Source organism: Fringilla coelebs (genome assembly GCF_963513975.1).
Source record: "Fringilla coelebs genome assembly, chromosome: 1".
Lineage (NCBI taxonomy): Eukaryota > Metazoa > Chordata > Aves > Passeriformes > Fringillidae > Fringilla > Fringilla coelebs.
Genome location: NC_140028.1, coordinates 709263 through 733865, shown reverse-complemented (window position 1 = coordinate 733865; position 24603 = coordinate 709263). Strand labels below are relative to the sequence as shown.

The following is a 24603-nucleotide window of genomic DNA, read 5'->3' as shown; positions in this document are numbered from 1 at the left end:
CTTTGCTCTATTTCTAATCACATCTCCCAGCAGACACCAGAGAGGAAGTATTTTCATAAAGGCACTAGCATTGCACCAGGCTCAAACCATGACAGTGGTGCTGCCTGTGTCTCCATTTTTCCATTTTATTTTTCATCCTTCTTCATTCTTTTTGTTTTTCTTTTTTTTCCTCCCAATGCTTCTTCTGAAGTGTTTCCTGAAATCAGGAACTTTGGAACTGGCACTGAACTGATCATTCATCTGTTTTAAATAGAACTGGGCAGCCCCAGCCAGCTCCCTCAGCCCTTCGTGGTGCTCCAGAGCCTTCCCCAGCTCCATCCCTTCCCTGGACACACTCCAGCCCCTCCAGGTGCTTTCTGAGGGTCTTCAGTGAACGAGGAAAAGGGGAGGGACATTTCTCCAGCACTACTTTGAAGAGCTAGGTTTAAAAAATGAAGCTTTAAGTTTCCTCTAACAAAAACTCCAGGAACGGTTTATTTTAGGAAATGAGCTGCCCTGCAGGAGGGGCATTAAAGGAGCTGTAGTGGATACATCAGGTGAGCCAGAAGCAGAATTTTGTATACTTTTGAAACACCAGGCAAGCAAGGATCAAATTTCTGATAAACATTTGATGCACCAGGTCAGCAAGGATCAAATTTTGATACATTTGTTATATGGCAGGTGAGCAGGTATCAATTTATTGCTACATCGGGTGAGGCAGCCAAGGAGCATTAGCAGGTGGCCGTGACATTGCCACTCCCAAACCCCTCTATTGGGAAGTGCCCAAGTGGCCCCAGGCACTGCCCAATCTCTGCTGTCCGCGCTGTCCTGGGCCCTCCTGGCTGCTCCAACCACCCTAGTGCTGGTCCTGCTGCCCTGGCATGGCTCCGTCACTGGGCAGCTCTCAGAGGGGCTTTTCCAGCATGGACACCTTGTTGCAGTGACCACGGTGACCACAGTGGCTGTGGTGGCCACGGTGACCTTGGTCACCTCGGGAATCATGGTGGCCATGGTGGCCTCAGTAGTTACGGTGACCACGGTAGGGACAGAGGGCACGGTGACATCATGGGTCACTGTGGGCACAATGGCCATGCTGACCATGGTGTTTCCAGTGCCCAGAGTGGCCAGAGTGGTCATAGAGATCAAAGTGGCTACAGTGGTCGTAGTGGAAATAACGGGCACAGTGGTTACAGTGGACAAAGTGACCATAGTGGTCATAATGGCCTCAGTAGCCTTGGTGGCTGCATTTCTCTGGGGGTCCTGGTGGCCTTTGTCCTGGTAGCCTTCCACAGGGGCTTCCATGACCACAGTGACCTTGGTGGCCTCATGGCTTAGAGGGTTCCAATGGTGACTGCCATGGCCATGGTAGCCAGGAGGAGCCCCCCAAGGTGGGGGGCGTTCCTGGGGAGGCTCCCACCTGTGGGGACAAAGAGAGGGGTCAGGGGAATCATGGGGTAAAGGGGTCAGGTGGGCATCAGGAGGGCCATGAGGGGAATGACACAGGTGGTGGAGGGCCCTGAGGGTATGGGGTCAGAGGTGGCCATAACAAGGTCCATTTCCCCACTACCCAGCCATGTACCATGTACCTTGTCCCCCCAGCCTCAGCACTGGATGTCCCTGTCCCACCCACTTGGCACTGGGTGTCCCCATCCCCTGTGCCCAAGCAATGCTGTCCCTCACCTTGTCCCCAGCTCTGGGTGTCCTGCCTTCTGCCCACAGTGGGTGTCCCTGTCCCCTCTGGGCCATGGGTGTCCCCTGCACTGTGTGTCCGTCCCCAACCCTCCCTGAGTGTCCCCATCACCCCAGGTTGTTCCCAAGATGTCACCTCGCAGCCACTCGCAGTTGTAGTCGCTGGAGTTCTCAGTGGAGCGAAGCCCAATGTTCATCGTGCTTCCTTCTGTGTGGACATCAGTGACCTCAAAGGTCTCAAAGGGTGGGATCAGCACCTCACGTTTTCTAGGATTGTAGGAAAAAGCCTGGATGTCCACGCCGTGGCATGTGTGCACCTCGAACATCGTGTCTGTCCCATAACTCTGGGCGACTGCTTTTTCCAGCGACGACGAAGCGAATTGACCAAAGCGGACTTTATCGCCAGTCTTCACCTCAAACTGGTAGCTTTTTATTCCCCGGAAGACGCTCTTACAATCATTAGGGCTTCTCAGCTTCTGGAGGGCCTGGGTCAGCAGGAAATGCAGCGTTTTGAAGTGGAAGTTGTCCCGGTATTCCTGGCTGGACTTTCCAGCCGTGCGTACAGCCTTGTTGAACGGATCGTACACGTCCTCCATCGTGTAGGCCATGAGGGCGATGGCCTGGGCTGGGGACAGGTGGGATGAAAAGGAGCCCCTCTTCTGCCACTCAGCCGTGGCCTTCACCCAGGCCTGGGAAAAGTCCTTGTTCTTCTGGAACTCGGAGTGGTTGAGGGCTGGCAATGCTGCGGTCATGGCGGGGCCACAGTTGAGGTACTGGTCATCAAAGGAGTTCTGGGCCATGTCCAGGGGCTCCACCGTGATGTCCGCAGTGGCCATGGTCATTGCCAGCAGTGCCAGGGTGTGAGCCAAGGGGGCCATGGAGAAGAGAGTCCACAGTGGCCAGTGTGGGACACTGTGGGACACAGAGGGGACACAGAGGACAGACTGTGTGACACAGGAAGGACACTGGAGGGCACCAGGGGATGCTGAGGGGACACTGATGGGACAGAGGGCACTCTGAGAGACATGGTGGGACACAGGGAGACTTCCTTGGTGAGGGGCTGAGGCCTGGCCAGGAGACCCCTGGACATGTCCTGGAGCCTGATCCCAGATCCTGGGGTCACTCCTGGATGCCCCAGTGTCCCTCAGACCCCCCTGACTCCCAATCCCACTCCCACAGTCCTATATCCCCCCTCAAAATGTCTTGTCAGGCCTCCTGCCGGACCCTGACTCAAATCCTGGGGTCACTTCCTGATATCACCCCTCCCCCCCACCAGTAACCCCAGTGACTCCCAATTTCACACCCATAGGTCTCTGTCCCCCCCTCCTGCTGTTTCCCAGTGCCTCCATTACCCCAATCCCTCTCCCAATCCCTTGTACCCCTCCCAGTGACCCCATGTCCCCCAGGACCCTGACCCAAGGTTTGTGGGCCCCAATGGGTCCCACTTGTCCCTGTCCCCTCCCCCCTTACCCAGCTCTCACTCCCATGACCTCCCCAGCCACCCCTGGACCTCTATCCAGTCCCATGTGCCACCCAAGTGTCCCCCAGTACCCCACTGCCACTCCCATGGTCCTGTGTCTCCCATCGCTGGGCCCTGGACCACCCCAGGACCTCAGTCCCTTGACACCCCCAGTTCCCCCCATCTCTCTTATCTAATACAGAAACCAGCAGTTTTCCCATAGATAATCTGCATGGATCTGCCTCTTTTAGGAAATAATTTTTATTCTGATGGGGAGTCCGAAAAATGAGTTTTCTCAGTGTAGTTTTCACTGAGTGCCCCAATATCCCAGAAGACCTCACCTTGAACTTTCACTTTCAGCAGACACTGCTCCTTCTGTGTTACAGAACTTGCCCAAAAACCCTCACAGGAGTGCCTTTCATCTCTTTCTCCACAGGTTCCAGCAACCTCTGCCCTGCTGTCTCCACACTTCTACCTCCTTTCCTTGCTTTTGCCCATTCATCTTTAAGCTCTATCCAGCACCTTAAGGGATCTGAAACTTTCTGTTCTCTTTCTAACTGCCCACCCCCCATTACCCCAATCCCACCATCCCATGTTCCCCCAGTTCCCCCCAGTCCCACTCCCCACTGCTCACTGAGCTGCTGCCACACCTCAGATACCAGTTGGGGTCCCCTATCAGATGACATCTGAGGAGGATCAGCAATGGGACATCACGCCACGATCAATATGATCAAGTGAAGTCAAATTTATTACAAGAACAAACTGTATTTATTCTTTGTTCTGCTGTTCACGCACCTCAGGCTAACACATGATTGGTTAAGCCAATCTGTGCACGCGTCTCAAGCCTTCAGCTGATTGGTCAGTCTTCTTTCCTCATGCGTCTCACTGTGGTTTATTGTTTTGCCTTCATGCGCTCTGCTGTGGTTTTTGTTCCATCTTCTTAGCGTGCCCCACATCCTGGACTTGTTTTTCTCCTGAGTAGGCTCTTCCTGTGTTCGAGCTGTCTGGGAAACTGTGAAATTCTACTCAGATGCCATAAAGGCTGGCTTGGGCACTGTGTCCATTTTCCTGCAAAAATCTCTCAACAGACATCTTGAGGCACCTTGAGCCTGGGGATGATCTCTTGGGGGAGTGCCTGGGTGGCTTCCCTGGCCTTGTTGGCCTGACAGAAGTAGTTCTGGACACCCAAAAAAGGCATCCACCAACACCAGGGGATACCTGAGCCCATGTTGGCGTGGCAGCTCAGAAAATCCATTTCCCTGTAATCCCAGGGAGTGTTTCCTCTTTCAGTGATGCCTGGAGGTGATGGTGTTGAATTCAAAGGGTCCTTTTGAAAACATATCAGGCATTGCTCTGTAACAGACCTGACAATTTTGTCCTACGGACACTGAGGATCAGAGGCTGCAGATCTGTCCCCATCTCATCAATTCCCAGGAGCTTTGTTGGTGCTTTTCTTCTTTGCAAATTGCAGCATCAGCTGGGGAGGGCCTGACCTCGGTATTGCGAGTTATCTCTCACCCACCTACCCACCCTCTTTTTTGTGGGATTTTAGATAAGCAGCCAATTTTCAATCTGCCCAACTCTATCCAAGCCTCACCTCTGGCGGTGAAATTCCTTTCTCAGGAATTTGCACCAGGATGCTTTGTTGCGGAACCTCTCATGGAGATTCATTGCAAGCCAATTTCCCACCCAGATTTGACAATCCCCAAGCTGGTGTGCCCTGGACTGTAGCACAGCCACTTCTTTGGGAAGGTGGGTGATATCGAGGGGGGACAATAATTCTTGTTTGTACATAATCAGGGATCCCTTTGCAGTTAATTCACTTCTTTCTTCCCATATGCCTCCATGGGCATGAGCAATGCTCAAAGCAGATGCCAAGTGAGTTCCTGTGTTTGTTCTCTTTCTCACTGCCAATTCCAGAGCTCTTTGTAACACTGCGAGCTCCTCCCCTTGTTTCGCATCTTCTTACAGTTATGGCAGCCAGATGATATACCACAAACTTTTGTCCCAAATCGGATTTCCTGGCCTCTTAGATGAGGAGAACAGTTGCTGCTAGGACCCAAAGTCATCTGAGCATTATCTAGGCTGCTTATCTAAAAGCCCACAAAAAAGAGGATGGGTGGGTGCCTGGGTGGCTGGGAGGGTGAGAGGTAACTCCCAATAACCAGGTCAGGCCCTCCCCAGCTGATGCTGCAATTTGCAAAGGAGAAAAGCACCAGCAAAGCTCTGGGGAATTGATGAGATGGGGACAGGTCTGCAGCCTCAGATCCTCAGTGTCTGTAGGACAAAATTGTCAGGTCTGTTACAGAGCAATGGCTGATATGTTTTCAAAAGAACCCTTTGAATTCAAAACCATCACTTCCAGGCATCACTGAAAGAGGAAACACTCCCAGTGATTACTGGCAAATGGATTTTCTGAGCTGCCACACCAGCATGGGCCCAGGTGGGCTCCTGGTGTTGGTGGATCCCTTTTTTGGTGTCCAGAACTTCTCCTGCCACACCAGAAGGCCGGGGAAGAGATCCAGGCACTCCCCCAGGAGATCATCCCCAGGCTCAAGGTGCCTACAGGGATGTCATCTGATAGGGGACCCCAATTGGCATCTGAGGTGTGGCAGCAACTCAGTGAGCAGTGGGACTGGGGCAAACTGGGGCGACATGGGACAGTGGGATTTGGGTCCTGGAAGGTGAGCAATAGGAGAGAGAATAGAAAGTTTGAGTTCTCCTGAAGGTGCTGGATAGGGCTTAAAAAGAACTAGCAAAAACCAGTAAATGGATGTTAAAATGTGTGCACAGAAGAGCAAAGTTTGCAGAAACCTGTGGAGAAAGAGATAAAGGGCACTCCAGTGAAGGGTTTTTGGCAATTTCTGTAAATCAGAAGGAGCAGTGTCTGTCGAAAGTGAAAGTTCAAGGTGAGGTCTTCTGGGATGCTGGGGCACTCGCTGAAAACCACACTGTGAAAACTAATTTTTCGCACTCTCCAGGACCATAAAAGGATTTCAAGAAAGAGGCAGAGCCATGCAAATTATTGCTAGAAAAGGTGCTGTTTCTGTACTAGTTGAGGGAAACATTTTAATGAACATTTGCAACTGTGGTGGATAAAGACCCTGTGGCAAAGTTCCCCCTGAGCTGCAGGACCAGGAGAGATCCACTGTGAGTCTGAGGTGATAAAGAATTCCATCTTTCTGCTACCTCCAGTTCCATCAGGGAGCTCACTCTGGCTGATTTTGGTATCGGGGCTGGGGGGAACCCTGGGGACTCTTGGGGGGGACACGGGACTTAGAGATTGGGATTGCACACATGGGGGGACACTGGGACTGGGAACATGGGGGGCTCTGGAGGGAAAATTGGGTGGGCACGGGATAGTGGGAGTGGATATGGGTCATGGGGGGGCTGGGAGACACTGTGGGGGCAGGTGTAATGCCTGGATTTGGGTTGATGTCCTGGGGTGACAGCAAAAAAATTGGGAAAGGGGAGTGGAGTCTGGGGACGGGCTGAGGGGAACACTGGGGGGTTCAGGGAGTGAGCCAAGGATTTGGGTCGGGATCCTGCTGGGAGTGAGGGGACTTTTATTCATGGGAGTAGCATTGGTCTTCTGGGGACCAGGAGGACATGGTACTGTGGGACTGGGATTGGAGTCTGTGGGGCTGGGGGATATTGGGAAGGCATAAGTAACCCCAGGATTCAGGATCAGGGACCCCAGACATGCCCAGGGGTCAGCTGGCCAGGAGTGCCTCCCTTCCCCCTGGGCTGACCCCACTCCCCTCCCCGGTCCCTCAATGAGGAACCCTTCCTGTGTCTCCTCTGTGTCCCTTCTGTGTCCCCCAGTGTCCCACCCTGGTCCCTGTGGCCTCTCCACTCCATGGCCCTTCTGGCTCAGACCCTGGCACTGCTGGCAATGGCCGTGGCCACCGTGGCCATCAAGGTGGTGACCCTGGACATGGCCCCGGACTCCTTTGATGACCAGTACCGGGGCTGTGGCCCTGCCATGACTGAGGCGTTGCTGGCCCTCAACCGCTCCGACTTTGAGCACAACCCTCTCTTTGCCCAGGCCTGGCCTGAGGCCAGAGCCGAGTGGCAGAGACGGGGGTCCCCAGTGTCCCCTCTGTCATCACCAGAGCAGGCCATTGCCCTCATGGCCTACACGATGCATGATGTGTACAGAGAGTTCAATGAGGCTGTGCGCACAGCCGGGCGCTCCCACCAGGAATACCGGGACAACTTCCACTTCAAAACGCTGCATTTCCTACTGACCCAGGCCCTGGTGACACTGAGGGACACTCAGGGACCGCAGTGTCACAATGTGTACTGGGGGGTTGATGGGGTCAGGTTCAAGGCAGAGTGGGGTGATATTGTCCAGTTCAGTCAATTCATGTCAGCATCACAGAGTGGAAAAACTGCTGAGGGCTTTGGGATAGACACAGTTTTCCATGTGCACATGCACCACGGTGCAGAAATCCAGGAATTCTCCATCTATCCTAATGAGAAGGAGGTGCTGATCCCACCCTTTGAGACCTTTGAGGTCATCGAAGTCAGCCAGAAAGGAGACAGTGCACAGATCCAGCTCCGCTCCACCGGGATCTTCAGCAACTACAGCTGCGAGTGGCTGCAAGGTGACACCACAGGGGACAGCCTGGGGCGATGGGGACACCCACTGTGGCCCATCAGAAGGCACAGGGACAATGGCACTCACTGGGCATGGGGGACAGGGACATAGGCCCCCACTGTGTTTGTGGGGATAGGAGCACCCACGGCTGGGAACCAGGTCAGGGATACCCTGTGCTGGGGACACTCCCTGGGGCTGGGGGGTCAGTGACACCCAGTGCTGGGGAGACCAACAGTGGACAGGGGACACCCATGACAGGGCACCGGGAGTGGGGACACTCACTGAGAGTTTGGGGACAGGGAAATCCCATGCTGGGGACACCAAATTTGGGGACACCCATTGTGGGCACGGGGACAGGAATGCCCATGATGGGCACAGGGATGGGGATCCCCACTTTTGGGAGGGGACAGGGTTCAGGGACACCGCAGCCAGGGGACAACTGTGAAAGGGACAGAGACAGGGACCTCCCCATTTAGACCCTGTCACTCCCCACCAAAGGCAGCGCTGTGGGGATGGGCCCTTTGTGCTGGATGTGGGTGGGTTGGGACCCCTTGTGGCACTTCCTGAACCCCTGTCACTCTCTGTCACCCACCATGGAACCCCCTGACTTCTGCAACCCCTGTCACCTGTAAGCCCATCATCACCCCCCTGACCCCCCTGGTGCCTGTAGCCCCTCGTGCCCCCTCCAACACCCTGTCAGCTGACACCTCATGGCCCCCATGTCTCCTATCACCCCTAACCCCCCCGTTATGGTCATCCCCAAACCTCTCACTACCCCCGTGATCCCCCTGATGTCCCTCTCTTTGTCCTCCAGGTGGGAGTGTCCCCAGGGCCCCATTACATGTTGGAGGACTCCTCCTGGCCACCACAGCCCTGGCAGTGGCCACAGGGATCCTCTGAGCCACGAGACCACCATGGTGTCCAAGGTCACTGTGGTCACTCTGGCAACCATGGCCACCATGGCACCAAGGTCACTGTCATCACTGTGGCCAGCACAATCACCAATACCACCATGACCACTAGAGAAACAAGGCCACCAAGGCTATAAAGGCCACCACAGCCACTCTGGCCACCTTGTCAGCTATTGCCACCATGCGGTCACTGTGGCCACCACTGTCACTGTGGCACTGTGGCCACCACAGCCACTCTGGCCACCACGGTCCCTGTAACCACCAAGGCCACTGTGGCCACCTTGACCACCAAGACTCCCTGAGCCACAAAGTTACAACAGCCACTGTTGCCACTGTGGCCACCAGTATCATTGTGGAAAGCAATTCCATTAAATAATTCTCTCAAAACAATTCCATTAAATAATTCTGACAAAGCCAGCAAAAAGTGGTAGTTCTTATGCAGGGCTCAATGTCACGCCCCACACCAACACTCGTGGGAATGTCTCTTTCTCTCAGCCTCGAGGAGGATCCTTGGGAAGCATCCCCTTCCCAAGGGAGGAAGCAGACACACATTTCATTTCAAGCAGGAACAAGGGAGAGGAATCTCTGTCTGAGAGGGGACTGGACATTCCCAGGGTCAGTTGATGGATGGCCAGGCCCAGCTCTGGTGCTTTACCCTCACTTGTCAACTAGGGGTTGGTGATTTGGGCTGGTTTTACCTCCATTCTGCACCAAAATCAGCACCAGGTTCTTCCCAGTGCAGCCTCGATGGCCACAAATGGGGCATTGTACCTTGGGCATATTTCAGTCAGGTAATCCTATTAGATCCTGCACTTCAGGGAGACCTTAAAGGCTGGAAGTAGTGAGTTTTGAAAGGGAAGGGCAGATCCTGTCCCTGGGGAGGGACAGTGCTCAGTCTCAGTCCAGGCTGGGTGGGATCTGCTGGAGCATCTGTGGAGAAGAACCTGGCGGTGTTGGTGGGTGACCAGTGGAGCTGGCTGTGTGGCTGAGGGCCAGGAGGGATCGAGGGGGCATTGGGAAGAGCAGGCCCAGGAAGTTGGGAAGTGTTTGTGCCCCTCTGCCCTTCCCAGGGAGGCACATCAGGAGTGACGTGTCCAGCTGTGTCCAGTGGTGTATCCAGTTCTGCCCAGTGTCTTGTCCTATTCTGGGCTGCTCTGGACCCAGTCCTGTCCTCGGGGATGATGCTACCTGAGCTGGGAGGTTGGGCCAGATACCCCCACACACTGGGTCCTTCCAGCCTGACCCATTCTGGAATTTGGGCATTCTGGCAGTTGCAGTTCAGGAATTGTCCACGGGAGGGCAGCAGTGAGCGTGGGAAATCAGCAGCACTGTGCACTTCCGGGTGCCAACAGCAGGTGGCAGCACGAGCTGCTGACACTGCCAAGCGCCCGCCCCACCCCATACTGGCCCTCGGGGCTCTGCAATGGTTTGGGATGGAGCGACCTGAAAGCCCGTCCTGTGCCAGCCCTGCCATGGGCAGTGACATCTTCCCCTGGGCCAGGCTGGTCCAGGACCTGCCCAGCCCGGCCATGAACCCTTCCAGGGATGGGGCAGCCACAGCTTTGGTATAGATGGGTAATGGTATGATTTGCTCTCACAATTAAGGGATGAATATTGTGTGTATGTAAAGAAAAATGTTGTTGATTTTTGGTTATTTTTTTGTGGTTTGGTTTTTCAGAAACCCTCTGTTCTCCCCATAGCTCCCTTTTCCCCTTCTGTATTGTTGCCTCCAGAGGGCCCTGGTTGTCAGGGCTGTGAGGGACATGTGGAGGGAGGGCGTGTACCTGTGCCCCTTGCATGGGGCATCTGGGAAAGGGTCAAGCCTGGGGTGCGGTGGAGGCGTGACATGACAGCACCTTACCTCCAATCAGACTGCAGGGAGGACTCACCAATGGACAGCAAGGAAGAGTCAGCTGGAAGACTTTGGGAGGGGCCACAGATATAGAAGGAAAATTTTTGTATGTGCATGACTACATATGGATATGTGTTTGGCTGATGCAATTCCAGGGGTATAAAGAACAGAGCCGCCATTTTGTGGATGAGGCTCTGGCTGCAGCTAAGCACACCGCTTAGGGTTCAATGGAACATTTTCTCTGTCTACATTTTGGTTCGAAAAATTCACCTTGCCAGAGGTTTCCTTGCACCAAGGAGACAGAAGTGCCCTATAATTTTATTAATGAAAAAAGGAAGAGTCCATGGGCAATTTCCCCCTGGGTTGTTTCAAGTTGCTGGATGATGCAGCCTTCTTTTTATCCCAATTTCCCAGCCGTATCTTCCTCTCCCTTTCCCCATTGGCTGAGATACTTGGAAGGTGCAGAGTTCCTAATCCAGCCACTGCACGCCCCCTCTGCTGCACACCCTGCCGTTGTGTAACACAGACACGTGACCATTAAAATGAGCTTTCACTCCACCCTCCGTGGGAAAATCAATATTCATAAGCCTGTTAAGTCTTTGTTCTTGTTCTTGAAGTTCCAGAATTTGGCAGGACCTTGGCTGAGCAGCAGTCAGTGTCAATGAGGAACATTATCTGAAACTGATCATTTATCTGGTCACTTCCTTATCTACAAGTCCCTGGCCCTATCCACCACCAGATTCACACAATCTGTTTGTAAAGACACTTTCCTCTTATTCCTTTCAGAGTTGAATTAATTGTGGCACGGAAATAGATTTTGGTTGGGTTTAAATCCTGAATATGTGTAAAACCACAGAATTTGGACAAGAATGCAAATGAATAAATTTCTTAAGAAGGAAAAGGCAGTTGGGGGAGAGAGCGGGTGGGGAAGATTTTTGTTTTTCCTCTATCTTCCTCTCCTCTTCTCCCTTTTTACCCTTTTCCTCCTGGGAAAATGGCAGTGGTGGCCTTGGTGACCACATTTTTCTGGGGATCATGGTGGCCATGGTGATCGTGAAGACCATGGTGACTGTGAGAAACAACTGCTCACTTTAAAATTTTTACAAGTTATTTAAACCCGAACAAACACAACAAAGGGACTGAATGAGGAAAATAGGCAGCACTGGCAGCGTGGCTGATTTCCAGCAGCACATCCACAAAATGGCAGCTTCGCCTTTTATACCCAGTGCTGCATCAGCCAACCCTGGCTCTCCCAAAGTCTGCCATTCAACCCTTCTTTGCTGTCTCTTGGTGGAGACCTTCCTGTAACTTGACTGGAGGTGAGGTGAGGTGAGGTGAGGTGAAGTGAAGTGAGGTGAGGTGAGGTGAGGCATGCCATGCCTCATCAGCAACAGGTTTTCCCCATTCCCAACAGAAAGGGGCACAGGTACATGTCTGGTCTCCACATGTTCCTGACAACCTTGACAACCAGGGCCGTCCGGTGGGAACAGTACAGAGGGGGAAAGGGGGACACTGGGGAGAGCAGAGAGCAAAAGGTATCCCAAAATCAAACTACAATCACATAACCATAAATCAACAAAACTTCGCTTAATAGACACATAATATTCATCCCTTAATTGTGAGAGTCGATCATCACATTACCCATCTATAACAAAGCTGTGGCTGCCCCATCCATGGTGGTGTTCAAGGCCTGGTTGGGCAGGGCCTGGAGCAGCCCAGCCCAGGGGAAGATGTCCCTGCCCATGGCAGGGCTGGCACTGGACGGGCTTTAAGGTCGCTCCATCCCAAACCATTGCAGAGCCCCCGGGGCTGGGATGGGGCTTGGCAGGCAGCACCAGCAGCCCGTGCTGCCACCTGCTGTTGGCACCTGGAACTGCAGCTGGGGGCGGTGCAGGCGCAGTGCTGCTGATTTCCCACGCTCACTGCTGCCCTCCGGTGGACAATTCCTGAACCACAACTCCAGAAGATGTGCGGGTATAGAGGGAAAAATCCCTGATTTGAAAAGCAAAAGAGGTTCCTGAGCAAAACATCAGGGTTTTTTTTCATAAATAAATGGGTGGTTTTACTGGTTTGAGAGGAAGTTGGGTGGTTGTCGTGGTTTGAGAGGAAGTGGGTTTTTTGGGATGCTGTGGTCAGACTAATAGGTGCTCAGATTTGAATATTGACACCTGCTGTGGCCGCTGAGGACATGGATATGCCTCTGGGAACACAGGGGGGGTTAAAAACAGAGAACTCCCAGGCGGAAGCTCTCTTGGGTTTCATCAGTGAAAGAAGTCAGACCTCCCACACCCAGCTGCAGGCTGGGTGGGTGAGGGGAGGCCATGCAGTGAGGTAGTCTGTGCCTTGCACAGCGAAGGGAGGTGAAGGCCCCTGCAGGAAGGAAGGGTGGAGGAACCCTGAGACTCCTCGAGCAGTCCTCCCCCCGCCCACCCCGCACCAAGAGAGAGAGAAAGAGAGCTGGTGTCTGTACCTGTGCCACCTTGAGATTTGATAGCACGGCCAGCCAAGAAAGAGAAGAGGGGTGTGCGGTGAGAAAGTGCCCAGCAGGGTGGCCGTGGGAGTTCTAGACAGGCAGAACCTGAGATTTTTAACCCTTTTCTTGGATGATGGAAACATTACAAATGCTGATCCTCCTGGAGTTGAATGAGAAGAGAGATAGAGATGAGATAAGAGGAAATTGGCCACAAGCAGTTGAGAAAAATCTTAGGTGAGAAGAGGTGATGAAGTGGCCTTTGGCTGGACTGTTCTTGTATAGCCATAGACAGAACCATTTTTTCCCTGTGACACAGAGACTGCATTTAGGGGGGAGGCAATGGCTTGGAGCCACGAGAGTGCAGTGATGTGATTTGAAGGAGTGCATAGACAGAGACAACGGGTGAGGAGGCTGGTGGTGTTACCCTCCATCTTCAGGGAAGAAGAAGAAGATCTTTGTTCTCGAGACCCCTCAGTCCTAGGGGCTGAAGTCTGGGGGAGACAGGTGTCCCAAAAGTGAGAGACTGTGCTTTTGTTGGAACTAGGCAAAGCACCCTTTAAAAGGAAAACCCTAGAAGCACCTCTGGCCCATGTGCAGTAGTGAGAACACTGGGCATGGAAGGAAGATGTCACGATGGCAAAATGACCTCCGGGCGGTGCCACGTCAGACATGAGGACGCAAGAAGTTTCAACTGTGTTTCCTGAGGAAGCCTATGGTACAAGAAGGACTCCTGTCTCCTTGATGAACTGAGAAAGGGTGGTGATAGACTGAGAGTTGATGATCTGAGGGGTGGATGTATTAGAAATTTGGTGGTGGGGAGGAGGAATAATTTTGGAAAATTTTCATTCTGAGTTCTGTGTGTTTGTCTTTATATATAGTTGTGGGTTAATAAAGCTTTTTTTGCCCTTTTGTTCTTAAGCTGGAGCCTGCTTTGCTCTATTTCTAATTACATCTCACAGCAGAAACCAGAGAGAAAGTATTTTCATAAAGGCACTAGCATTGCACCAGGCTCAAACCATGACAGTGGTGCTGCCTGTGTCTCCATTTCTCCATTTTATTTTTCATCCTTCTTCATTCTTTTTGTTTTTCTTTTTTTTCCTCCCAATGCTTCTTCTGAAGTGTTTCCTGAAATGAGGAACTTTGGAACTGGCACTGAACTGATCATTCATCTGTTTTAAATAGAACTGGGCAGCCCCAGCCAGCTCCCTCAGCCCTTCGTGGTGCTCCAGAGCCTTCCCCAGCTCCATCCCTTCCTTGGACACACTCCAGCCCCTCCAGGTGCTTTCTGAGGGTCTGCAGTGAACGAGGAAAAGGGGAGGGACATTTCTCCAGCACTACTTTAAAGAGCTAGGTTTAAAAAATGAAGCTTTAAGTTTCCTCTAACAAAAACTCCAGGAACGGTTTATTTTAGGAAATGAGCTGCCCTGCAGGAAGGGCATTAAAGGAGCTGTAGTGGATACATCAGGTGAGCCAGAAGCAGAATTTTGTATACTTTTGAAACACCAGGCAAGCAAGGATCAAATTTCTGATAAACATTTGGTGCACCAGGTCAGCAAGGATCAAATTTTGATACATTTGTTATATGGCAGGTGAGCAGGTATCAATTTATTGCTACATCGGGTGAGGCAGCCAAGGAGCATTAGCAGGTGGCCGTGACATTGCCACTGCCAAACCCCTCCATTGGGAAGTGCCCAAGTGGCCCCAGGCACTGCCCAGTCTCTGCTGTCTGTGCTGTCTTGCGCTGTCCTGGCTGCTCCAGCCCCGTCAGTGCTGGTCCTGCTGCCCTGGCATGGCTCCCTCACTGGGCAGCTCTCAGAGGGGCCTTTCCAGGATGGACACCTTGTTGCAGTGACCATGGTGACCACAGTGGCTGTGGTGGCCACGGTGACCTTGGTCACCTCGGGAATCATGGTGGCCATGGTGGCCTCAGTAGTTACAGTGACCACGGTAGGGACAGAGGGCACGGTGACATCATGGGTCACTGTGGGCACAATGGCCATGCTGACCATGGTGGTTCCAATGTTCAGAGTGGCCAGAGTGGTCATAGGGCTCAAAGTGGCTACAGTGGTCGTAGTGGAAATAACGGGCACAGTGGTTAGAGCGGACAAGGGACCGTAGTGGTCATTATGGCCTCGGTGGCCTTGGTGGGCTCATTTCTCTGGGGTTCCTGGTGGCCTTTGTCCTGGTGGCCTTCCACAGTGGCTTCCATGACCACAGTGACCTTGGTGGCCTTGTGGCTTAGAGTGTTCCAATGGCCACTGCCATGGCCATGGTAGCCAGGAGAAGCCCCCCAAGGTGGGGGGCGTTCCTGGGGAGGCTCCCACCTGTGGGGACAAAGAGAGGGGTCAGGGGGTTAATGGGGTGAGAGGGCCAAGAGGCCATGGGGAGGGAAGGGGGTGATGGGGGGGTCGCGAGGGTATGGGGTCAGAGGGGGCCATAACAAGGTCCATTTCCCCACTACCCAGCCATGTACCATGTACCTTGTCCCCCCAGCCTCAGCACTGGATGTCCCTGTTTCACTCACGTGGCACTGGGTGTCCCCATCCCCTGTGCCCAAGCAATGCTGTCCCTCACCTTGTCCCCAGCTCTGGGTGTCCTGCCTTCTGCCCACAGTGGGTGTCCCTGTCCCCTCTGGGCCATGAGTGTCCCCATGCCATGTGTGTCCCTGTCCCCATCCCTCACTGAGTGTTCCCATCCCCCCAGGTTGTTCCCATGATGTCACCTCTCAGCCACTCGCAGTTGTAGTCGCTGGAGTTCTCAGTGGAGCGAAGCTCAATGTTCATCGTGCTTCCTTCTGTGTGGACATCAGTGACCTCAAAGGTCTCAAAGGGTGGGATCAGCACCTCACGTTTTCTAGGATTGTAGGAAAAAGCCTGGATGTCCACGCCGTGGCATGTGTGCACCTTGAACATCGTGTCTGTCCCATAACTCTGGGCGACTGCTTTTTCCAGCGACGACGAAGCGAATTGACCAAAGCGGACTTTATCGCCAGTCTTCACATCAAACTGGTAGCTTTTTATTCCCCGAAACACATTCTTACAATCATTAGGGCTTCTCAGCTTCTGGAGGGCCTGGGTCAGCAGGAAATGCAGCGTTTTGAAGTGGAAGTTGTCTCGGTATTCCTGGCTGGACTTTCCAGCCGTGCGTACAGCCTTGTTGAACGGATCGTACACGTCCTCCATCGTGTAGGCCATGAGGGCGATGGCCTGGGCTGGGATGAATCAGACCCCCTCTTCTGCCACTCGGCCGTGGCCTTCACCCAGGCCTGGGAAAAGTCCTTGTTCTTCTGGAACTCGGAGTGGTTGAGGGCTGGCAATGCTGCGGTCATGGCGGGGCCACAGTTGAGGTACTGGTCATCAAAGGAGTTCTGGGCCATGTCCAGGGGCTCCACCGTGATGTCCGCCGTGGCCACGGTCATTGCCAGCAGTGCCAGGGTGTGAGCCAAGGGGGCCATGGAGAAGAGAGTCCACAGGGACCAGTGTGGGACACTGTGGGACACAGAGGGGACATAGACGACAGACTGTGTGACACAGGAAGGACACTGGAGGGCACCAGGGGATGCTGAGGGGACACTGATGGGACGGAGGGCACTCTGAGGGACATGGTGGGACATAGGGAGGCTTCCTTGGTGAGGGGCTGAGGAGTGACAGTGGGGTCAGCCCAGGGAGAGTGGGGGCAGCTCTGGCCAGGAGACCCCAGGACATGTCCTGGAGCCTGATCCCAAATCCTGGGCTCTTTCCTGGTTGCCCCAGTGTCCCTCAGACACCCCTGACTCCCAATCCCACTCCCACAGTCCTATATCCCCCCTCAAAATGTCTTGTCAGCCCCCCTGCCATACCCTGACTCAAATCCTGGGGTCACTTCCTGATATCACCCCTCCCCCGCCACCAGTAATCCCAGTGACTCCCAATTTCACACCCATAGGTCTGTGTCCCCCCCTCCTGCTGCTTCCCAGTGCCTTCATTACCCCAATCCCTCTCCCAATCCCTTGTACCCCTCCCAGTGACCCCATGTCCCCCCCACTTGTCCCTGTCCCCTCCCCCCTTCCCCAACTCTCACTCCCATGACCTCCCCAGTGATCCCTGACCCCAATCCAGTCTTATGTGCCACCCAAGTGTCCCCCAGTACCCCACTGCCACTCCCATGGTCCTCTGTCTCCCATCGCTGGGCCATGGACCACCCCAGGACCTCAGTCCCTTGACACCCCAGTTCCCCCCATCAGACCCCAATCCCACAGTCCCATGTTCCTCCACCAAGGGTCCCCAGCCCCTGATGCTGAAATTGTCCAGACTGAATTCCCAGATGGAACTGGAGGTATCAGATAGCTGGAATTCATCCTCAGCTCGCACTCACAGCAGATCTCTCCTGGTCCTGCAGGTCAGGGGGAACATTGCCATGGGGTATTTATCCATCATAATTATAAATATTCATGAAAATGTGTCTCTTATCTAATACAGAAACCAGCAGTTTTCCCATAGATAATCTGCATGGATCTGCCTCTTTTAGGAAATAATTTTTATTCTGCTGGGGAATCCGAAAAATGAGTTTTGCCAGTGTAGTTTTCACTGAGTGCCCCAATATCCCAGAAGACCTCACCTTGAACTTTCACTTTCAGCAGACACTGCTCCTTCTGTGTTACAGAACTTGCCCAAAAACCCTCACAGGAGTTCCCTTCATCTCTTTCTCCACAGGTTACAGCAACCTTTGCCCTTCTGTGTCCACACTTCTACCTCCTTTCCTTGCTTTTGCCCATTCATCTTTAAGCTCTATCCGGCACCATTAAGGGATGTGAAACTTTCTATTCTCTCTCTTACTGCCCACCCCCCTTTACCCCAATCCCACAGTCCCACGTTCCCCCAGTTCCCCCCAGTCCCACTCCCCACTGCTCACTGAGTTGCTGCCACACCTCAGATACCAGTTGGGGTCCCCTATCAGATGACATCTGCGGAGGATCAGCAATGGGACATCACGCCATGAACAATACGATGAAGTGAAATCAAATTTATTACAAGGACAAACTGTATTTATGCTTTGTTCTACTGTTCACGCGCCTCAGGCTAATACATGATTGGTTAAGCCCATCTGTGCACGCGTCTCAAGCCTTCAGCTGATTGGTCAGTCTTCTTTCCTCATGCGTCTCACTGTGGTTTATTGTTTTGCCTTCATGCGCTCTGCTGTGGTTTTTGTTCCATCTTCTTAGCGTGCCCCACATCCTGGACTTGTTTTTCTCCTGAGTAGGCTCTTCCTGTGTTCGAGCTGTCTGGGAAACTGTGAAATTCTACTCAGATGCCATAAAGGCTGGCTTGGGCACTGTGTCCATTTTCCTGCAAAAATCCCACAACAGACATCTTGAGGCACCTTGAGCCTGGGGATGATCTCCTGGGGGAGTGCCTGGGTGACTTCCCTGGCCTTGTTGGCTTGACAGAAGTAGTTCTGGACCCCCAAAAAAGGGATCCACCAACACCAGGGGATACCTGAGCCCATGTTGTCATGATAGATCAGGAAATCCATTTGCCAGTTATCATTGGGAGGTGTTCCTCTTTCAGTGATGCCTGGAGGTGATGGTTTTGAATTCAAAGGGTTCTTTTGAAAATACATCAGGCATTGCTCTGTAACAGACCTGACATTTTCGTCCTACAGACACCGAGGATCTGAGGCTGCAGACCTGTCCCCATCTCATCGATTCCTCAGAGCTTTGCTGGTGCTTTTCTCCTTTACAAATTGCAGCACCAGTTGGGGAGGGCCTGACCTGATTATTGCGAGTTACCTCTCACCCACCTACCCACCCAGCCACCCTCTTTTTTGTGGGCTTTTAGATAAGCAGCCAATTTTCAATCTGCCCAACTCTATCCAGGCCTCACCTCTGGCGGTGAACTTCCTTTCTCAGGAATTAGCACCAGGATGTTTTGTTGTTGAACATGTCATGGAGATTCATTGCAAGTCTATTTCCCACAGGGATTTGTCAATCCCCAAGCTGGTGTGCCCTGGACTGTAGCACGGCCACTACTTTGGGCAGGTGGGTGATATCGAGGAGGGAAAATAATTCTTGTTTGTACGTAATCAGGGATCCCTTTGCAGTTAATTGACTTCTTTCTTCCCATATGCCTCCATGGGCATGAGCAATGCTGAAAGCAGATGCCAAGTGAGTTCCTGTGTTTGTTCTCTTTCTCACTGCCAGTTCCAGAGCTCTTTGTAACACTGCGAGCTCCTCCCCTTGTTCCACATCTTCTTACAGTTATGGCAAGCAGAGGATATACCACAAACTTTTGTCCCAAATCGGATTTCCTGGCCTCTTAGATGAGGAGAACAGTTGCTGCTAAGACCCAAAGTCATCTGAGCCTTATCTAGGCTGCTTATCTAAAATCCCACAAAAAAGAGGATGGGTGGGTGGCTGGGTGGCTGGGTGGGTGAGAGGTAACTCCCAATAACCAGGTCAGGCCCTCCCCAACTGATGCTGCAATTTGTAAAGGAGAAAAGCACCAGCAAAGCTCTGGGGAATTGATGAGATGGGGACAGGCCTGCAGCCTCAGATCCTCAGTGTCCATAGGACAAAATTGTCAGGTCTGTTACAGAGCAATGCCTTATGTATTTTCAAAAGTACCCTTTGAATTCAAAACCATCACCTCTGGGCATCCCTGAAAGAGGAAACACTCCCTGGGATTACTGGAAAATGGATTTTCTGAGCCGCCACACCAACATGTGCTCAGGTATCTCCTGGTGTTGGTGGATCCCTTCTTGGGGCCCCAGAGCTTCTCCTGCCACACCAGAAGGCCAGGGAAGTCACCCAGGCACTCCCCCAGGAGATCAATCCCAGGCTCAAGGTGCCTACAGGGATTTCATCTGATAGGGGACCCCAACTGGTATCTGAGGTGTGGCAGCAACTCAGTGAGCAGTGGGAGTGGTACTGGGGCAAACTGGGGTGACATGGGACAGTGGGATTTGGGTCCTGGAGGGTGAGCAATAGGAGAGAGAATAGAAAGTTTGAGTTCTCCTGAGGGTGCTGGATAGGGCTTAAAGAACTAGCAAAAAACAATAACTGGATGTAAAAGTGTGTGCACAGAAGAGCAAAGGTTGCAGAAACCTGTGGAGAAAGAGATAAAGGGCACTCCAGTGAAGGGTTTTTGGCAATTTCTGTAAATCAGAAGGAGCAGAGTCTGCCGAAAGTGAAAGTTCAAGGTGAGGTCTTCTGGGATACTGGGGCACTCAGTGAAAACCACACTGTGAAAACTAATTTTTCGGCCTCTCTAGGACCATAAAAGGATTTCAAGAAAGAGGCAGAGCCATGCAAATTATTGCTAGGAAAGGTGCTGTTTCTGTACTAGGAGAGGGAAACATTTTAATGAACATTTGCAATTGTGGTGGATAAAGACCCTGTGGCAAAGTCCCCCCTGAGCTGCAGGACCAGGAGAGATCCACTGTGAGTCTGAGGTGATAAAGAATTCCATCTTTCTGCTACCTCCAGTTCCATCAGGGAGCTCACTCTGGCTGATTTTGGTTTCGGGGCTGAGGGGACCCGTGGGGATTCTTAGGGGGGGACATGGGACTGAGAGATTTGGATTGCACACATGGGGGGACACTGGGACTGGGAACATGGGGGGCTCTGGGGGAAAATGAGGGGGGGCACGGGATGGTGGGAGTGGATTGGGGTCATGGAGGAGCTGGGAGACACTGTGGGGGCAGGGAGTCATGCCTGGATTTGGGTTGATGTCCTGGGGTGACACAAAAGAAATTGGGAAAGGGGAGTGGGGTCTGGGGACGGGCTGAGGGGAACAATGGGGGGTTAAGGGAGTGACCCCAGGATTTGGGTCGGGATCCTGCTGGGAGTGAGGGGACTTTTATTCATGGGAGTAGGATTGGTCTTCTGGGGACCAGGAGGACATGGTACTGTGGGACTGGGATTGGAGTCTGTGGGTCTGGGGGACATTGGGGAGGCATAAGTAATCCCAGGATTCTGGATCAGGGACCCCAGACATGCCCAGGGGTCTGCTGGCCAGGAGTGTCTCCCTTCCCCCTGGGCTGACCCCACTTCCCTCCCCAGTCCCTCACTGAGGAACCCTCCCTGTGTCTCCTCTGTGTCCCTTCTGTGTCCCCCAGTGTCCCACCCTGGTCCCTGTGGCCTCTCCACTCCATGGCCCTTCTGGTTCAGACCCTGGCACTGCTGGCAATGACCGTGGCCACCGTGGGCATCAAGGTGGTGACCCTGGACATGGCCCCGGACTCCTTTGATGACCAGTACCGGGGCTGTGGCCATGATTGAGGCGTTGCCGGCCCTCAACCGCTCCGACTTTGAGCACAACCCTCTCTTTGCCCAGGCCTGGCCCAAGGCCACAGCCGAGTGGCAGAGTCGGGGGTCCCGTGTGTCCCCTCTGTCATCCCCAGCCCACGCCATCGCCCTCATGGCCTACACGAGGGATGGTGTGTACAGAGAGTTCAATGAGGCTGTCCGTGCTGCCGGGCGCTCCAGCCAGGAATACCGGGACAATTTCCACTTCAAAATGCTGCATTTCCTACTGACCCAGGCCCTGGTGACACTGAGGGACGCTCAGGGGCTGCAGTGTCACAATGTGTACCGGGGGGTGCATGGGGTCAGGTTCAAGGCAGAGTACGGTGATATTGTCCGGTTTGGTCAATTCACGTCAGCATCACAGAGTGGAAAAACTGCCAAGGACTTTGGGATAGACACATTGTTCCATGTGTACACCTGCCATGGAGTGGAAATCCGGGAATTCTCCTACTATCCTGGCGAGAAGGAGGTGCTGATCCCACCCTTTGAGACCTTTGAGGTCATAGAAGTCAGCCAGGAAGGTGGAACTGCATGGGTCCAGCTCCACTCCACCGGGACCTTCAGCAACTACAGCTGCGAGTGGCTGCAAGGTGACACCACAGGGGACAGCCTGTCTCCTGTAACCCCTACCCCCCCCATTATGGTCATCCCCAAACCTCTCACTACCCCCGTGATCCCCCTGATGTCCCTCTCTTTGTCCTCCAGGTGGGAGTGTCCCCAGGGCCCCATTCCATGTTGGAGGACTCCTCCTGGCCACCATAGCCCTGGCAGTGGCCACAGAGATCCTCTGAGCCACGAGACCACCATGGTGTCCAAGGTCACTGTGGTCACTCTGGCAACCATGGCCACCATGGCACCAAGGTCATTGTCATCACTGTGGCCAGCACAATCACCAATACCACCATGACCACTAGAGAAACAAGGCCACCAAGGCTGCCAAGGTCACCACAGCCACTCTGGCCCCCTTGTCAGCTATTGCCACCATGAGGTCACTGTGGCCACCACTGTCCCTGTGGCACTGTGGCCACCACAGCCACTCGGGCCACCACGGTCACTGTAACCACCAAGGGCACCATGGCCACCTTGATCACCAAGACTCCTTGTGCCACAAAGTTACAACAACCATTGTGGCCACTGTGGCCACCAGAATCATTGTGGAAAGCATTTCTATTAAATAATTCTCTCAAAACAATTCCATTAAATAATTCTGACAAAGGCAGGAAAAAGTGACAATTCTTAAGCAGGGGTCAATGTCACTCCCCACACCAACACTCGTGGGAATGTCTCTTTCTCTCAGCCTCGAGGAGGATCCTTAGGGAGCATCCCCTTCCCAAGGGAGGAACCTCACACACATTTCATTTCAAGCAGGAACAGGGGAGAGGAATCTCTGTCTGAGAGGGGACTGGACATTCCCAGGGTCAGCTGATGGATGGCCATGCCCAGCTGTGTTCTTCACCTGCAGTTGTCAGCTCTGGGTTGGTAATTTGGGCTGGTTTTAGCCCAGTTCAGCACCAAAAGCAGCACAAGACCCTCTCACTGTAGCCCCAATAGCCACAAATGGGGCATTTTCCCATGGCCACATTCCAGGCAGCGCATCCTGCCACATCCTGCAGTTCAGGAGGACATTAAAGCCTGGAAATTGGAAGGTACAAGAGGGCAAGGGCAGGTCCTGTCCCTGGGGACAGACAGTTCCTGGTGTCAGTCCAGGCTGGGGCTGACCTGCTGAAGCAGCTCTGTAGAAAGATCTGGGGGTGCTGGTTGGTGAGCAGTGGAGGTGGCCGTGTGTCCTAGGACCGGGAGGGATCCAGGGGCCATCAGGAGGGGTGGGGCCAGGAGGTCAGGGAGTGTTCGTGCCCCTGTGAACTGCCCAGGGAGGCACATCAGGAGTGCTGTGTCCAACTGTGCCCAGCGCCATGTACAACTCTGCCCAGTGCTGTGTCCAGTTATGGGCTGCTCTGGAACCAATCCTATGTTCAGAGATGATGCTGCCTGAACTCAGAGGTTGGGCCAGGTGCCCACTCCGGGTCCTTCCAGCCTGACCCATTCTGGGATTTGGGCATTCTGGCAGTTGTGTTTTGGGAATTGTCCACCGGAGGGCAGCAGTGAGTGCAGGAAATCAGCAGCGCTGTGCATGTGTCACTCCCAGCTGCAGTTCTGGCTGCCAACAACAGGGGGCAGCATGAGCTGCTGGCGCTGCCGAGCACCCGCCCCACCCCGTCCCAGCCCCAGGTGCTCTGCAATGGTTTGGGATGGAGCGACCTTAAAGCCCGTCCGGTGCCAGCCCTGCCATGGGCAGGGACATCTTCCCCTGGGCCAGGCTGCACCAGGCATCACCCAGCCTGGCCTTGACTGTTCCAGGAGTGGGGCATCCACAGCTTTGGTACAGATGTGTAACATGATGACTGACTCTCACAATTAAGGGATGAATATTGTGTTTGTATGTTAAGAGAAGTTTTGTAGATGTAGGTTATGTTATTGTTATATGTTGATTGGACACCCTCTGTTCTCCCTACAACCCCCTTTCCCCAACCCATATTGTTTCTCCCTGACAGCATTGGTTTTCAGGGTTGTCAGGGACATGTGAAGGGAGGGAGGGAGGGAGAGAGGGCGTGTACCTGCGCCCCTTGGATGGGGCAGCTGGGCATGGGAGAAACTGTTGCTGGGGAGACGTGTCATGACAACACCTCAGCTTCAGTCAGACTACAGGAAGGTCTCCACCACTGGTCAGCAAGGAAAGGACAACTGGCAGACTTTGGGTGGGTAAAGGAATTTATTAGGAAAATGTTTGAATATGTATGACTCCTTATGAATATGTATTTGGCTGACGCACCGCCCCCTCCCAGGGGTATAAAAGGCAGAGCAGCCAATTTGTGGCAGTTGGCTGCACTTCCAACACTGTCCCTTTTTCCTCATTCGGTCCCTTTGTAGTGTTGTTGAAGTTTAATAAACCTTTAAAAATTTAAAGTGAGCGTTCATTTCTCACAGTCACTGTGGTTTCCATTATCACCAAGGCCACCATGACCCCAAGAAAAAGGGGGTCACTAAGGTGCCTCAGCCACCCCTGCCATTTTTCCTGTAGGAAAAGAGAAAAAAGGGAAAAGAGGATGGAAGACAAATCAAATCTCTTGGCTTTGTGCAAATATTAAGATGAATCCTTTATGTATATGTTAAAATAGCTTTGCTTTTATTTCTGCTATTAACAAAATCTTAGACATAGTAGTAGTGGTAGCTGATATAGGTACGAGTGAACTGTCTGTTTGGTTTGATAAAATCCATGTCACAAGGACCCTGCTATCGATATGCCAACTATCTGCATCTGCTGTCTGCAGAAAGTATGGCCCAAGGCCCAGACT

At 53.1% G+C, this 24603-nt stretch overlaps 2 protein-coding genes and 2 pseudogenes across 4 annotated transcripts in view; 2 read left to right on the top strand and 2 right to left on the bottom strand.

Annotated features, from left to right (window-relative positions):
- Positions 1-1310: 1310 nt before the first annotated feature.
- Positions 1311-2546, bottom strand: LOC311158807 (NAD(P)(+)--arginine ADP-ribosyltransferase 2-like; the record flags this gene model as incomplete). Its single annotated transcript, XM_084214426.1, has 2 exons — positions 1311-1396; positions 1805-2546. The coding sequence occupies 2 exons, from the start codon at positions 2544-2546 to the stop codon at positions 1311-1313; spliced, it is 828 nt and encodes a 275-aa protein (XP_084070552.1).
- Positions 2547-6986: 4440 nt separating this feature from the next.
- On the top strand, positions 6987-8630 carry LOC311159231 (erythroblast NAD(P)(+)--arginine ADP-ribosyltransferase-like; the record flags this gene model as incomplete). Its single annotated transcript, XM_084215181.1, has 3 exons — positions 6987-7795; positions 8229-8266; positions 8545-8630. The coding sequence occupies 3 exons, from the start codon at positions 6987-6989 to the stop codon at positions 8628-8630; spliced, it is 933 nt and encodes a 310-aa protein (XP_084071307.1).
- A 6574-nt stretch (positions 8631-15204) lies between these two features.
- Positions 15205-24603, bottom strand: part of LOC311158789 (NAD(P)(+)--arginine ADP-ribosyltransferase 2-like) — a 32314-nt pseudogene continuing 22915 nt past the window's right edge. The window contains exon 3 of the transcript in view: positions 15205-15290. The product of the transcript in view is annotated as an NAD(P)(+)--arginine ADP-ribosyltransferase 2-like (transcript). The remainder of the gene's footprint in view (positions 15291-24603) is intronic.
- Positions 21095-22041, top strand: LOC311158395 (erythroblast NAD(P)(+)--arginine ADP-ribosyltransferase-like; annotated as a pseudogene). Its single transcript has one exon. The product of its transcript is annotated as an erythroblast NAD(P)(+)--arginine ADP-ribosyltransferase-like (transcript).